Source organism: Heteronotia binoei, chromosome 2, assembly GCF_032191835.1.
Source record: "Heteronotia binoei isolate CCM8104 ecotype False Entrance Well chromosome 2, APGP_CSIRO_Hbin_v1, whole genome shotgun sequence".
Taxonomy (NCBI): Eukaryota; Metazoa; Chordata; class Lepidosauria; order Squamata; family Gekkonidae; genus Heteronotia; species Heteronotia binoei.
In genome coordinates this window covers 182,993,323-183,009,275 of record NC_083224.1, presented here as the reverse complement: position 1 = coordinate 183,009,275, position 15,953 = coordinate 182,993,323, and the positions used below count along the sequence as shown (strand labels likewise).

The 15,953-nt window shown below is 45.5% G+C and overlaps 1 protein-coding gene across 1 annotated transcript in view; it reads left to right on the top strand.

Annotated features, from left to right (window-relative positions):
• The window catches only part of QSOX1 (quiescin sulfhydryl oxidase 1), a 126,381-nt gene that overhangs the window by 72,335 nt on the left and 38,093 nt on the right, over nt 1-15,953 (top strand). The window contains exon 5 of the mRNA XM_060232609.1: nt 9,429-9,519. Coding sequence (XP_060088592.1) covers nt 9,429-9,519 — 91 coding nt within the window. The remainder of the gene's footprint in view (nt 1-9,428; nt 9,520-15,953) is intronic.

Genomic DNA, 15,953 nt, shown 5'->3' with positions numbered 1-15,953 from the left:
CTGCTCCCAAGCGGTGCGATCACTTTTACATCTCTCACCAAGTCTTGGGCATTACTTAGGACCAAATCCAGGATCGCCCCACCCCTGGTAGGTTCAGAGACTATCTGCTCCATAACACAGTCATTGAGAGCATCTAGAAACTCAGTCTCTTTCTCTCGACCAGAACACATATTGACCCAATCAATCTGCAGGTAGTTAAAATCACCTATGACGACACAGTTTTTACGTCTAGCCACCATCTTTAAGCCTTCCTTCATATTATAGTCATCCTCTATCTTTTGATTTGGTGGGCAATAACAAACTCCCATAGTTAAATTGCCTTTTGGGCCCTCTATTTCAACCCAAAACATTTCTAGAATGGAGTCTAATTCTCTGACCTCAGTATTACTGGACCGTATGCCCTCTCTGACATACAGAGCCACCCCACCTCCAACCCTTCCCTCCCTATCTTTCCGGTATAACTTATATCCAGGAATCATCGTGTCCCACTGATTCTCCTCATTCCACCAAGTTTCTGAAATTCCCACAATGTCTATGTTTTCTCCCAACACTAAACATTCCAACTCACCAATTTTACTTTGAAGACTTCTAGCATTTGTGTACAAACATCTATAATTTCCCAGGCAAGCTAGGCCCGCCACCTTCCTCCTGCCGCCTCGAGACTCTGGCAGGCAGTCCATTCTGTTTGTCACCATCTCAGTGGACAACTCTGATCCATTACCCGGTAGAAAAGTATCAGCTAACCCTTCATCTCTTTGAGATGAGTCTTCCCGAACCAGAGACATTTCATCTCCTGTCGGCTTTCCCCCAAGATTTAGTTTAAAAACTGCTCTGCCACCTTTTTGATTTTAAGTGCCAGCAGCCTGGTTCCATCCAGGGACAAGTGGAGACCGTCTTTTTTGTACAGCTCCCGCTTGTTCCAGAAAGCATCCCAGTGCCTAACAAACTTAAACCCTTCCTCCCTACACCATCGTCTCATCCACACATTGAGACTTCTAATTTGTGCCTGTCTCTCCAGCCCTGCACGTGGAACAGGTAGCACTTCTGAGAAGGCTACCTTGGAGGTCCTGGCCTTAAGTCTCCCGCTTAGCAGCCTAAATTTTTCCTCCAGGACCTTACGACTGCATTCCCCTCATCGTTGGTGCCAACATGCACCACGACCACCGGTTAAACAGGATCAGGATTGCAATTGCATGCACGTTGAAAGCTACACACACACACAGAGCTCTTAAGATCATATGGTTCATTTATGGGCTTGCGATATTTGAGATGCCGCCCCGCCCCCACTTTCTTGCCAGGTCCAGAAGCTGTGCTGCTGCTATTGGTGGGCCCAGTATGACTCCCGGGTTGGGCCACTGTCAGAGGCATGCCCTGCTCGGCTCCTGAGCTGTGTTTTCACGGGTGAGCCCAGCAGAGCTCCCAGGCTATACAGTCGCCACTACCAGGCCTAGCGGGATTCCCAGGCTATGCAGCCACTGTTGCTGGGCTGAGCTTGGCTCTCTAGTGCCACCCCTGCTACTGCTAGCCCAACATGGCTCCAGCAATTATCACTGAAGGTAAGTGTGTTTTCTGCACTTGTGAAGAGAATGCTACTTTGCTTTTGGAGGGAATTTAAATCCTCCCACGCAATTCTTTGAACATTTCAGATTTTTCTGTAAACCTGCTTAGCAACTGCGTGGCTCTAATCTGCAGATGTAGGTATCCGCTAATGGGGACCACATGTGGCTAATAGTATATAGACAATAGGAGTCCCCAATCTTTTTGAGCCTGTGGCCATTTCTGCAATTCTGACACAAAGTGGTGGGTGCAGCCGCACAATGGCTGCCACAGCCTACCTTCATTCATACACTTGAAGACGCTTGTGCTGGGGTGGCAGCTGTTTTCAAAGCAACATTTAAAAAAAATGTGCTCAGCTAATTTTATCTCCAGTGGCCAATCAGAAGCCTTGCTGGAGCAAAGCCCCCCCCCCCCCCCAGCCTCATTGACTTTCTAAAACACTTGGCAGACACCAGGAAAGGAGACCCTTACACTAAACCAGGGGTGGCCAGCCTGTGGCTCAGGAGCCACATGTGGCTCTTTCCCAAATATTTTGTGGTTCTTGAAGCCCCTACCACCCTGTCAGCTGGCTTGGAGAAGGCATTTGTCTCTTTAGATCACTTCTCCAAGCCAAGCCAGCCAGCAGCTTGGAGAATGCATTTAAAGTTAAAGCTGCTTTCTTTCCACCTCTCCCTCTCCCCAATCTATTTCCCTCCCTCTCTCAAATATCTGACATTCATGTCTTGCAGCTCTCAAATATCTGACATTTATCCTATGTGGCTCTTACATTAAGTAAGTTTGGCTGTCCCTGCACTTAAACATTATAACACTCCATTGTGGCCCTAGCAGTTCTATGCTGAGCAGGAATTTATCACTTAAAGAAAGAAAAAAAATGGATTTCAACATCAAAGCCTCACAAAGTATTCCAGTGGTTAAGAATTTTTCCCCCCACAAAACCATTAAAATTCCAGCCTGTTTATTGCTTCTTAGGCATGTGGATAATGGAACGGATAAGGAACTCGGTGAGCCAATAATTGGTGGTTCCTGTAAGTATTGGCCCATGATATGTCCCTGCTCCCTATGAGGACAATAACTGGGCCAGAAGTTGCTACTTAATATATATAGAGCTTGAAAGTAGGAGGCATAAATTGGTACATGTCCTGCATGTGACCTTTGGTCACAGTCTGGTTGGGACTTCCTGAAAGTTGTGTGGGATTGGATCTAAGGTATCACAGCAATTTAGGGTGGTTGTCAGGACAGCATTCCACAACAGTAAAACATGAGTGGTGCAATCAGCACCTTTTGAATCCTTGGGACCTTTACATCATTTTTCCAGGCCTGGCTCCCAGTGAAACTGGCACTGCATTTTATGCCGACGTGTTCTTGCAAAGGGAAAGGTGGGAGGGGCTTCAGAGTTGCCTGGCAATTGTAAGAAGCATCATCCGTCTAGTCAGGCAGAGTGCCAGGAACGAATACACACATACACAAGCAGTGCATACGGAAGGACTTCATTTGGACATATCACTTTCCCCTATATCCCCTCCCTCCTTGTTTCCTAATTCCTTTCCCTGGCAGCTCTCGTAGCCTCTCCCCTTTTCCCTCCTCTCTTCTCTTCTTCCCGCCTACCAGCTAACCTACCTTTATCTGATCCTCTGTCTTCAGCTTCCTTCCTTTCCCTCTTCCTGGTAGCCTTTCTCCAGGAATATTCTGTCCCAGTTATGCAGAGGTTGCCGCAAGGGCCATGCCAAGTGGTGTAGCTAGTGAGTCCCTGGCAAGTCCTCCTCTATCAGGGTCACAGTAAGAGTGATTGAAGGGGTCCTTTCCAGGGCTTTTCAGGCCTCCCTGCTCCCTTTGTTCGTGTTATAGAAACCTAGCCTTAGAAGTCTCAGCAGTATTGTTGTGGTTGCCAAGCAACCTCTAAAATGGCAGCTGAGAGCTCAGTGGGCAGGCTTTTCTTAAAACTACAGGTGTTTTTTCTACTATTTTGGGGAGTTTTATATATTTTCCATATATGTTTTATCACGTTTTCCCTACAAAATTGGAATTTCCCCCAGCAATTCCTGCTATCTGTCCCTGGCTCCATGTTGTGGCTGCGTCGATCCATGCTCTGTCTAATTCAGAATCAGATACATAATATATTCAGCCTGTTCAATAATTAGGCTATCTCAGGCCTGTTCAGGCAGGGAAGCCAAATAGTGTTGAGGCCTACAGGCATAGAAGAAGAAGACTGCTGATTTATACCCCACCCTTCTCTCAGAATCAGAGTCTCAGAGTGGCTGACAATCAGCTATATCTTCTCCCCCCACAACAGACACCCTGTGTGGTGGGTGGGGCTGAGATGGCTCTCACGGCAACTCCTGCGATAGCTATGGCTAACCCAAGTCCATTCCAGCAGGTGCAAGTGGAGGAGTGTGGAATCAAACCCGGTTCTCCCAGATAAGAGTCCGCACACTTCACCACTACACCAAACTGGCTATTGTATTGCATGGAATCCTGGAGTTGGAAGACTGCATTATCACCTTTGAAGTGGCCCTCTAGTCCAACATCATTGTTAATACTAGAAATCCAAAGCTTGGCATATTCCCAACAGGTGACTGCACAACCTATTTGGAAACCTCCACATAAGGTGAGCTTTTCACTCTCTCAAATAAAACCATTACCAGAACTAGATAGTTTTAACTTGTAGACTGTTTGTTCATTTATTTATTTAGATATTTGTACCCCGTTTTTCTCCCCAGTGGAGAGCAAAGCCATTTACACCACACTGTTGACCTCTCGCCTGTTCCGGCTTTGCTCTGGATACAGCTCCTTTCTCAGCCTTTCCCTGCACTTGGGAGGTTGGATTGTCAAACAGAAGGACTTGCTAAGCCATCTTTCACTGTATTCCTTTGTTTTTAATGTTTGGTTTGTTACTGGAGCAAGATGGGTAGAGGGAAACATTCAATATTCTTCTGTTGACTGCCTGGTTTTATTGCAGCCCTTCCCCCAAGAAGCTCAGAACTGCAAACACAATTCTTTCCCTCCAGAGGCCACAATTTATTTATGTATTATTTCATATTTACCGTATATCCCGCCCTTCCCAAACAGGCTCAGGGTGGGTAACATCAAAGGTAAAACAATACATAGATACTAAAATAGCTAGGTAAAACATACAGGCAATAATACCAATACAATTAAAATGCAGATGGTAACTTTTTTCTGCAAGTACTGATCCCGGCTGACAAATGGAGACAGATGATGGACACAATCTTCTCGAAGCTCCAATAGGGCTCATAGATGGACCAACATACAGTGGCGTGTGGCAGGGAGGCCATATTGCTATTTGCAGGGCTTTTTTTGTAGCAGGAACTCATTTGCGTATTAGGCCACACCCCTCTTTGTAGCCAATCCTTCAAGAGCTTGCAGGGCCTACTGTAAGCTCATGGAGGATTGTCTACATCAGGGATGTGAGGCCTAATATGCAAAGGAGTTCCTGTTAACAAAAAAGCCCTGGATTTGGATATTCAGTGATGTCCTCAGCTGAAGGCCTGATGGAACAGTTCCACTTTACAGACCCTGCGGAACTGCGACAGGCTCCTGAGGGCCTGGATCTCTAATGGGAGCAGGGGCCAGGACAGAAAAGGCCCTGGCCCTAGTCAATGCTGAGTAGACATCCTTTGGGCCAGGGATAATCAGTGTTACCCAGTAAATGTCATGGCTGAACTGGGATTTGAATGCTGGTCTTCCAGGCCCCTAGCCTTACCCCACACTGATTCTTGGTGTTAGAGGAGGATATGTGTGTGTGGTTCTGGAGAGGAAGAATGTATTTGATGAATTGAACTTGTGGTGATCTCTGATGTTTGGATTTGACTCATGCCTGGTAATAACTGAGCACTTGGTGCTATGCTGTCCTGCTGACAATATGCTGTTTTGTTTGCCTTGGCCTAGGAGTGCTGCCTGTAATGTCGATGGTTTTATTATGTTTGTAGTTTGTGGTTGCTTTGTTAGCTGCTATGAGATAAGGCGGTTTGTAGTTTGTGGTTTTGTTAGCCACCACGAGATAAGGTGGATTATAAATATTTTAGATCGATAAATAAGATGCATTGAGCAATTGACCCTAGCCCCTGAAGTACATGTCCTTGCTCGGATCTTCATCATCAGGAGGGCTGTCAATCAAAAGACTTTTTAGCCGATTACTCAATGAAGAAGCAAATTATTGTGCGCGTTACTGATGGCCATCTGGCTCATCAGCTCAGGGCATGCGGGGATGATTATAACTTGCTCTTACTATAAGGAATGTTTGGGCAGGAAGGATTATAACAATTGTGCACCATTTACTGAAGCATCTCTTAATTGTTATGTCTCCAGAAAATGATTTTCTAAATCAGCTGAAGACTTTCTCAGTTAAGCAGATCTGTATCAGCCCCTCTAGGGGCTAATACCATGATTTAAAAACATCACAGCACTAACATTTAGGTACTTCAAAGAGCAGTCAGCTTTGATAATAATTCCAGAGGCGTAACCATGTTAATCTGTTGCTTCATAAGTAAACGGGAGTCTAGTAACTTCTTCTCCTCCTCCTCTTTTAAATGCTTTATTTTAGTTACTGTTTCCAATTCTTTTACCAAACTAATTTTAACTGCTCACCACAGCAATCATATCCGGTCAAAAAAATATGAAAGATGCAACTTTCTCCTGAAATTTGCTATTCAAATCTGTTTGGTACTTTACCAGCCATATTCGTGGACCTTATGTAAATAGCTTAATAGAAGGTGGCTTTGACTCTTTAGGTTATTCTAGAACAAGCTTTTTGTGTACTAGAACACAGCTCTTTATATACAGTGAGTGGCTTCTTACTAGGAGGGAGCATTCTGGGGATTTAACTACCTTAGCTAAACCAGCAGAGCGATCTTTGTATTCTTCTTGACTAGATTTGAATTTAACGTAATTACATTTCATGATGTCTTTCATGTTAATTTTTTTGCACACCTCCCACATAAAACATCATAGAAAGGATTTGTGTATTGCCGCAAAAGAAGTAGACTCTAGCCACAAGTGCTTTGTGCTGAAATACAATTTTAGACTTTTAGACATGTCTGTTTATTGATTGGTGTTGAGTGAAGGGTGGCTCTTCTGCATGGATTTTTTCTTCCTTTTTTAAAAATCATGCTGTCTGTTTCACAGATCTAGAAAAGAAAACCCATGGTGGAAATCCTTTTTTTCAGTGTCACATTTTGGTTGGTTGGTTGTGGCCCCAGCCCTGTCAAAGAAATCCTGAACACTAAATAGTATGGAATTCATGGGCTGCCCTGAGAAATGTTTGGCAAGAGTGTGCTGTCACCCACCTCTGGCCAAAGGAGGGAACTGCAGGGAGACCAGCCACACTAGGAAGGAAATGTTAGTAGGCCTGAATTGATCACAGGGTTGCCAGGCCCCGACAGGGGATTCTCCAGCTCTGATTTATTGTTGCCACTCTGAAGGCCAGTGGGAGATTTTTTTTTTTTTTAAAGTCCATTGAGCCAATGGCATGATGTCACTTCCAGGAGAAAACCTAGAAGAGATATCAGTCCTCTCTAGGAATCACCAGAAACTCTGTGTTTTTATCATAAAGTTTCCAGTGATTCCTAGAGATGTCTCATGTCACTTCCAGGTTTCCCTGCAATTGATGTTACACCATTACTGATGGACACCCTTCCCCACCCTGAGTCTTCCACTCGTTTATCACGCCTGAGCAACCTTAGCTGAAGTCTGCATTCTGATAGGTTGTAGACAGTCTTCTTGTTGTTCCCATCTGGATACCAAGGCTAACAGCTCCGTCATTCTGTGGTCCACCAGCAGTGTTGAAAAGTATAGCGATGGTAGATCCTTAGATTCTCTCCTGTTAGATCTCAGCATCCTAGAAGTACTAATTATCATCAGATCTTCCTCTGTATTTCCTCTGCTAATTTCTGGGAAGACAACAGAAAGCCCATGCTCAGGGATAGGCATGAACCAGGAAAGTGCGGCTCATTTTGATTCCTGGTTCGCGGTGTGCCTGCTTTGTGAGCCACAAATGGTAAAGAACTTTTAGACGCCATATGAAACTGTTTGGTTCATGAGGTTTGAGACATGGTTGAATGCATACACACATTCCTGGCAAGCTAGAGACACCAAACTTGCAGGGGACCTTTGGCTGACTCTCCTCTACCTGCCCTCCAAGTTTGTTGAGGAGTGGATTTATGAGGTCTAAGTTACAACCCCCCAAAGAAACTGCCCCCAGGAAATTGCTTTCCGGGGGGATGACAGGCTCAGGTTCAGAAGCATATAGAACGGGCCCTGTGCAAGCCAGAGACATCAGATTTCCAGGAGCCCTCCCCCTGGTGCTCATCTACGTGCCCTCCAAGTTATGTGCAGATTGGACATAGGGAGCCCAAGTTATGCCCCCCCAAAGAAGATTCCTTCAGGAAAGTTCTTTTGGGGGAAATGTCAGGTTCTGAAGTGTATAGAATGGACTCCCTGGAAGCTACACACAGCAAACTTCATCCTGCTGCCCACTCGTCTACAATATCTCCAAGTTGGGGGCAGATTTCCCTCCCAAATGGCTAGAGTGTACTTAATGGCTGCGATCACACACACTAACTAATGCACTTTTAATCCACTTTCAGTGCACTTTCCAACCGGATTTTACTGTGCGAACTGGCAAAATCCAGTTGGAAAGTGCACCCAAAGTGGATTGAAAGTGCGTTATATAGTGTGTGTGATCGCAGCCAATGTGTTTTTTCTTCTTCAATCCCAGCTGCACTGTATTATGTTGCTTCACCGCTGACCTTTGCTGCTAGACTCAAGTTTATCATGTTTTGTAATTGCCTTTTGATGGACAAAATAAGTTCATTTCAGTAGGAATCTTTGCTGCTCGATCCGTATTCCATTATCCAAATGCAATTGTATTTTGTAGTCAGTTTATTGAGGGACTGAATAGTTGTAGCACACTTGTAATCCACCTTGAATTCCAATAAGAAAGTCGGACAATAAAATAAATAAGCATGCAGGAGGAGTCCCTGTACATAACAAATGGGGATAATTTGACATGGCATGGAAGGTTGCTGCGATCTGCCAACCAACACCTTTTGGCCATCCTTGGGCCAAAGGACGTCCGTCTGGCCTCGACGAGGGCCAGGGCCTTTTCGACCCTGGCCCCAGCCTGGTGGAATTAGCTCCCTATGAAAATACGGGCCGTACCGGATTTATTACTTTTCCATAGGGCCTGTTCTACCAGGCGTTTGGTTGAGGCAAGCGGACGTCCTTCTCCTCATTGTCTGTGCCATCTGCTATCCTCCCCTGCATTGATCCGTCATCTGAATTATTATATCTGGGCCATTGATTACAACCTGCGCTATGAGCCCACCCGCCTTTTGTTATATAGTACTGTGTTGTGTTGTTTTGCTTTTAATTGCATTTTATTGGTTTTATTGTATTTGACTGGTTTTACTTGGATGTAATCCGCCCTGAGCCCGTTTGGCAAAGGGCAGAATATAAATTTGCCTAAATAAATAAATGGGGACGGTGTTGGTCTGGGCAGTACCCCAACATGTCTTCTGAAGGACAATTCTACTGACAAGCAGAAGTGTCACAGGTCAAGCTTTGCCTGGTGTTGGAGCTCAGAAGTGGCTCTTGCTAAATAGCTCGGTGCTGGCTTGTTCCTTAAAAGGTGCATTTTTTTTAAAAAAAGAGAGAACCCTATTATTCCCTTATCTCCCACAGATACAATAAATCCACTTAGTAAATCCAAGTATGGGCTCACCGCGGTTCCATGGCCTGGGGGAAGTTCTGAACCATTGGGCAGAAGTCAGCCTTTGCCTGATAAGTATGTTCCACCCATGTTTATCTTAGAACAGACTTTATTTAGCATGCAATGTTCTTTTTTGTTTTTGCAGTGCGGCAGAACTCCACAGCTTCTTCCAGGCAAACAGCGTGACATACTTGGCCCTGATATTCGAGAACGAGGACTCCTTTTTGGGCAGAGAGGTGACTCTTTAATTAACTGCTTGATAGATGCCTTACACTGCGCACAGACATGCCAGAGCCCTTTACCAAGTTGTCTACGCTTGAGTAAGAATATCTCTGGGTGACCAGGTAGGGAAACTTTACGGCCACCTCCCCCCACAAAAAAGTACCCCCTGCCATAAATGGCATAGAGCAGGTATTTATTGAAAAGAGGGGGGAGAGATTTAATTCAGGGTATTTAAGGTTCACACACCTATTTGGGAGTGCATTCCAGAAACTTCCCATTGGGAGAAACCTTGCATGCAGGGAATAAACTACTCTATTGTGATACTAATTCCTGACAGTTGCTAGTTGGTATAGGGAATGGGCTAGAACTGGAGAGGGTAGAAGGTATGATTTGGGCTAGAAGCAGGGCAGGAAGCTTCCATGTGGGTCCTATGATACCAACTAGTCTTCAGTAGGTTCCCCCTAAGTGTGGTTGACCAGATAAAGAACACTTGTGGGTACCCATTCTTAGGTAGGTAGATTCATGGTGCTTGACATTAGAACATAAGAAGGGCCCTGCTGGCTCAGAGCAGTGGTCCATCTAGTCCAGCATCCTGTCTTACATAGTGGCCAACCAGTTCCTCTGGAGTGCCAGCAACAGGACATAGAGGCCGAGGCTTTCCCCTGATGTTGTCTCCTGGCACTGATATTTAGAGATTTGCTCCCTCTAAATGTGGAAGTACCCCAGGCCCAAAGCTAACCAGGGGCACTTGGGGCCTGGCCCCCTGACATTTTTTTTGGGGGGGGGGGTTTGCTCCTCACCCTCCATCTCAGGCCCACCCCTCCCCCTCCTGCACAAGTCAAATTGTGCAGAAGGAGCATCCAGGGGCAGCCACTGTCCATCCCCCACAATTTAAAGGACAAGCCAATCAACTTATCGGCTGGCTCTAAATCATGCAGGAGCAGGGAGGAGGAGGGGCGGCCCTCCAGCCTCTTCAGCTTCCTGCTCTCACCCCCCCCCCCCCGCTGTCCTGTCCCCCCATGGCCATCCTGTGGCCCCCTCCCTTCACGGCCCATAGCTACAAAGCTGAAGTACCTTAAGTCAACTTGGCTGATAGCTACTGATAAACCTGCCCCCTGTGAAGCTCTCTAATCCCTTTTTAAAGCTGTCTGCGCCTGTGGCCATCGCTACATCCTTTGGCAGTGAATTCCACATTTGAATCACTCTCTGTGAATATATGAACATATGAAGCTGCCTCATACTGAATCAGATCCTCGGTCCATCAAAGTCAGTATCGTCTACTCAGACGGGCAGCGGCTCTCCAGGGTCTCAGGCTGAGGTTTGTCACACCTATTTGCCTGGACCCTTTTTAGTTGGAGATGTCAGGGATTAAACCCGGAACATTCTGCTTACCAAGCAGATGCTCTACCACTGAGCCACCATCCCTCCCCAAAAATCTGTGTTTTTCACTGGCTGCCTGCCAACAGCTCTTACTAACTTCTATTGTTTGACAAGAGCGTGAGTGGCCGAGTTACATGGAACATATGAACATATGAAGCTACCTTATACTGAATCAGACCCTCGGCCCATCAAAGTCAGTATTGTCTACTCAGACGGGCAGCGGCTCTCCAGGGTCTCAAACTGAGCTTTTTAATGCCTACTTGCCTGGACCCTTTTTAGTTGGAGATGCCAGGGATTGTTTACCAAGCAGATGCTGTACCACTGAGCCACTGTCCCTCCCTAAATCTGTGTAAAGATTTCCTTTTGTGTGTCCTGAATCTGCTGCCCATCAGCATTCCAATAGTACAAAATCACATGCATCTAGTTTCAGTTTATAAAGTACTAGCTTTCTGCATCAAAAAAAGAGGCGGGTCATCTTATCCTTATATACCAGTATAAGCCTGAACTCTCCCTAGAAGCAAAAATGAACATTAAATTACTAAACTGAGACTCTGCTCACATTATGGAAAGACAAGAGACAGTGGAAAATATAATAATGCTGGGAAAAGTTGAAGGCAGCAAGGAAAATTGATTTACTCAATCAAAGGCCCCCATTTTGCAAGACCTGAGCAAGGCTGTTAACAAGAGGACATTTTGGAAGTCAATCATTCATAGGGCCATCATAAGTTGGAAGTGATTTGATTATGGCAATTAAAACACATGTGCAGTTAAATCCAGGTGGGCAGCCACGTTGATCTGAAGCAATAGAACGATGTTTAAAAGGTAAAGGTAGTCCCCTGTGCAAGCACCAGTCGTTTCCGACTCTGGCGTGACATTGCTTTCACAACGTTTTCACGGCAGACTTTTTATGGGGTGGTTTGCTGTTGCCTTCTCCAGTTATCTACACTTTCCCCCCAGCAAGCTGGGTACTCATTTTACTGACCTCGGAAGGATGGAAGGCTGAGTCAACCTTGAGCTGGCTACCTGAACCTAGCTTCCGCCAGGATCAAACTCAGGTTGTGAGCAGAGCTTAGGACTGCAGTACCTCAGCTTTACCACTCTGCACCTTGGGGCTCTTAGAACAAAGTTAAAAAGGTAGTCCCCTGTACAAGCACCAGTTGTTTTCGACTCTGGGGTGACGTTTCACAATGTTTTCATGGCAGACTTTTTACGGGGTGGTTTGCCATTTCCTTCCCCAGTCATCTACACTTTCCCCCCAGCAAGCTGGGTACTCATTTTACTGACCTCGGAAGGATGGAAGGCTGAGTCAACCTGAGCCGACTACCTGAACCAGCTTCCGCTGGATTGAACTCAGGTCATGAGCAGAGGGTTCCGACTTCAGTACTGCAGCTTTACCACTCTGCAGCATGGGGCTCCTCAGAGAACAAAGTCCAGTAAATTCTCAATAGAACTTTCGTTGGGACTCCAACTTAGTTCTACGTGCGGTTAAAAAAAGTATATGTAACGTCTTTTAGGAGGGTCAGCTTACACTGAGGCTCATCTTCCTTTTGGATAAATATTGTATTAAAATTATGTATGTAAGTTTAAACAGATAACTATCTAAGATATGCTCTGCCAGACCTGAAAGCAAAATAATGTTAATCCAAACAACCATAATTGAAACAATTCTGTTTTTAGTTGAAGAACAAATAGGAACAGGATGTAAGGAAAGCTTTATTTTTTTTTTCTTAATCACTTCTGTAATAAGAACTAGAATAGTCTATTCAAACTGTGCATTCCTACATAAAGTAAACTTGGATTACAGAGACAATAGTATCCTTTGTGCTTGTCCAAACACCAGCTTCGGCATCCTGGAAGCCTTTTTCGATGTGCTGACTTGGCTTTAGGTCTGACTCAGGCCAGCTGAGTTAGGAGATTACTACACCATGGGTGAGGTTATAAATCTAGATCCTCCAACTCTCATTATGAGAGAGACAGTCATACTTGTTCAGAATTCTCATGGTGCCTCCAACAACACACAGAAGAAGAATACCGTAGATTTATATCCCACCCTTCTCTCTGGATCAAAGTCTCAGAGCGGCTCACAATCTCCTTTACCTTCCTCCCCCACAACAGACACCCTGTGAGGTATGTGAGGCTGAGAGAGCTCTCCCATAAGCTGTCCTTTCAAGGACAACTCTTGTGAGAGCTATGGCTAACCCAAGGCTATTCCAGCAGCTGCAAGTGGAGGAGCATGGGATCAAACCCGGTTTTCCCAGATAAGAGTCCACACACTTAACCACTACACCAAACTGGCTCACAGAGAAAGCTAGAGGGGATAGAAATCACTCACACAGTGGCTGCCTTTCTAGGTTTACCTCCCTTTACTTTTTGTCTTTCTCTGGGATGTGGCCCAGGGAGGAATGGGAAAATTAGGAAGGGAGATGCGGTAGTAGGGAACCAAAATCGATCGCTCATTTTTTGCTTCAATGTGAATTTTATGTCCAAATATGGGATGTTCTAATTAGCTGTATTTTGCTTAGCAGGCATACCCTTCCAGAAGTAAGGCTTGTTTCCCTTCTTTTGTCAGATCAGTGTCCCCATGTCACCCTCTCAGTAGCAAGGTTTCCTCTGATTGCTGTGAGAATCAGGGAATATAAGATTAAAGGTCTAGAGAGTTTATTGATTTTTGATTGTACTCTGTATATTCAAATACTGGTTTTGTTTTATGTTGATTTATGCCAAAAAAGGTGCTGACTTTTATTTTTTTTAAGAAGGAAGATAAGGGGTACTAAACAACAGGGAAAGAGGGTCAGCTGGCAGCTTCTTCACTGTGTGATGTCTGGAGTCATGCGCACAGGGCTTTTTTTGTAGCAGGAACTCCTTTGCATATTAGGCCACACACCCCTGATGTAGCCAATCCTCCTGGAGTTTACAGTAGGCCCTGTACTAAAAGCCTTTTAAGCTCTTGGAGGATTGGCTACATCAAGAGTGTGTGACCTAATATGCAAAGAAGTTCCTGCTACAAAAAGAGCCATGCGTGCACATAGTTGAACCATGCCTTCAGTACGGTGTTCTCTACAGGGTGTGAGTCACCTGAGATGGGATGTACTCAAGACCAGAAGCACCTTAGAAACCAATGAGATTTTTGTGGTATAAGATTTCAAGAGTCAAAGCTCAGATGCTAGTAAGAATGGAGATCCCTGAGTCTTTATATCCCAGTCTGAAGATGGAAGAGGTGTTGAAAAGGATGGGGTCAGAATGCAGAGGTACAGTGCAAAATGTAATTAGTTCTATTAGAGCAGGGGAGAAATGCTTAGGGGCAGAAAGTCATCATCTGTCATGAGGTAAGAATCTTGTGTCGTTGCGCAGCCCTGGGCGGGGAGTTAAAATTGTCCCGGATTAGTTTTTCCTGCCATTTTGGGGTGGTGGCATTTTTGTATTGTGTGCATGTGTCTGAGCCTAAAAGTCATGGTGACGTCTAGTGACTGACCCGAACTGGAACTTGGAGGGCATTCATAAGGCGGCTGAATGGAGCCTCCCCTGTCTTCCTGATTACTGGTATTTCAAGGAGGTCTCCCATCCAAGTACTTGCCAGAGTCGACTGTTGTTCTAGATTAGTGAAAGAACTAAAGTTCAGCAATCTCGTCTGAGATAGGAGTGGACGAGACTAGGCCCCACCAGTGAAATGGTTAAGGAAGTTACCTCAAAGGAGGCTTGTTGCTCTTGCTTGGGTGAAGAGCCGTTTAGGATAGTCTGCTCTTAGAGGGAGCCAAAAAGATTCCTGGCAGGGTTTTCTAGCTCAGTGATGGCTAAACTTGCTTAATGTAAGAGCCACATAGAGTAAATGTCAGAGGAAGGAAGGAAAATAAATGGGGAGGAGGGAAAAGAAAGCAACTCTGACCTTAAAAATGCCAGCTGGCTTCTCTCCAACTCAGCCACAGGGCAGTGGAGCCTTTGCAAGCCACACAATATGTGTGAAAGTGTGGCTCCCAAGCTGCAGTTTGGACACCCCTGTTCCAGCTGATATGGCTGGCAGGTATGTGACAGGCCTGTGAAAGAGCTGGTAGGCCTCTGGAATTGGCTGGCCCAGTGTGCCATGGATAGGATTACTCCTGAGCAGCCTCTCCTTCATTTTGGGTATCTTTTGGCCTGCAGATTCCCCCAAATGGGAGGAACTGAATCCCTGGAGATGACCAAGCACAGGATAAAGGCCAATGAAGAGCCTTCTGTGTGGTAGTGAAGGGGGGAAAATGCTTCTCTGCCATCATGGCTCCTACACAGTGCTGACAGTGATTCTGTTTGGGAGGCCTGGTACATCTGGGTCCCCAGTCAACATCCATCTAAGGTGCCCCTGGACTTCTATTTTGTTACAGTAAACTAACACGGCTACCCCTCTGAAACAATGCCGCATAGCCAGGTATTGGCAGTGCTCTGTGAAGCAAGGTTGGGGGACATTGAGTGCAGGTAAACATAGGGAACTCCATGGAAAGAAATGATGATTGATTAAAACAAGTAGCAAAGAGAACCACAAGCTCTTCTCTGTTTTGTTGGGCTTCAGCAGACCTTCCCTCTGATTTCTAACATCAGTCCCAGTCTGGAACTATTTGAAATTAAGCACCTTTTGGCACTCATTGTTGAAGGTGGCTGGTGCTCTACCTGGTTGGTTTTATGCTTTAGTGGGAGGGTTGGGTTAGAAGATCGTTCCTTCCCACACTGGCACGCCTGCTCCATTCCTGCTCTACCTGTGTTGGCTGTGAGTCACCCATTCTGTAATATGTGCCCACACGTATGCTCCATTTACTAAGAGTGAGTTCATTGGTAGTCGCTTGGCCTCCATGTCTGCAAAGCCATGGTAATCTCTGCTTGAGGCTACTCCATTGTAAGCCACATAAGATCCAATTCAGTTTGCACAGGGTGTTTCGGATGACCATCGAATCACTCCCTACAAAACAGGGTCTTTTTTGTGTAAGCCCCAGCTTTTGTGGATACTCTGACTTTTCTATGTGGTCACTAAAAAGCAAAGCCTTAGACCGATTTCCCGCTAGCCTTATGCCGCTCACGCTCCTCTTCTTGGTGGGTCTTCTGT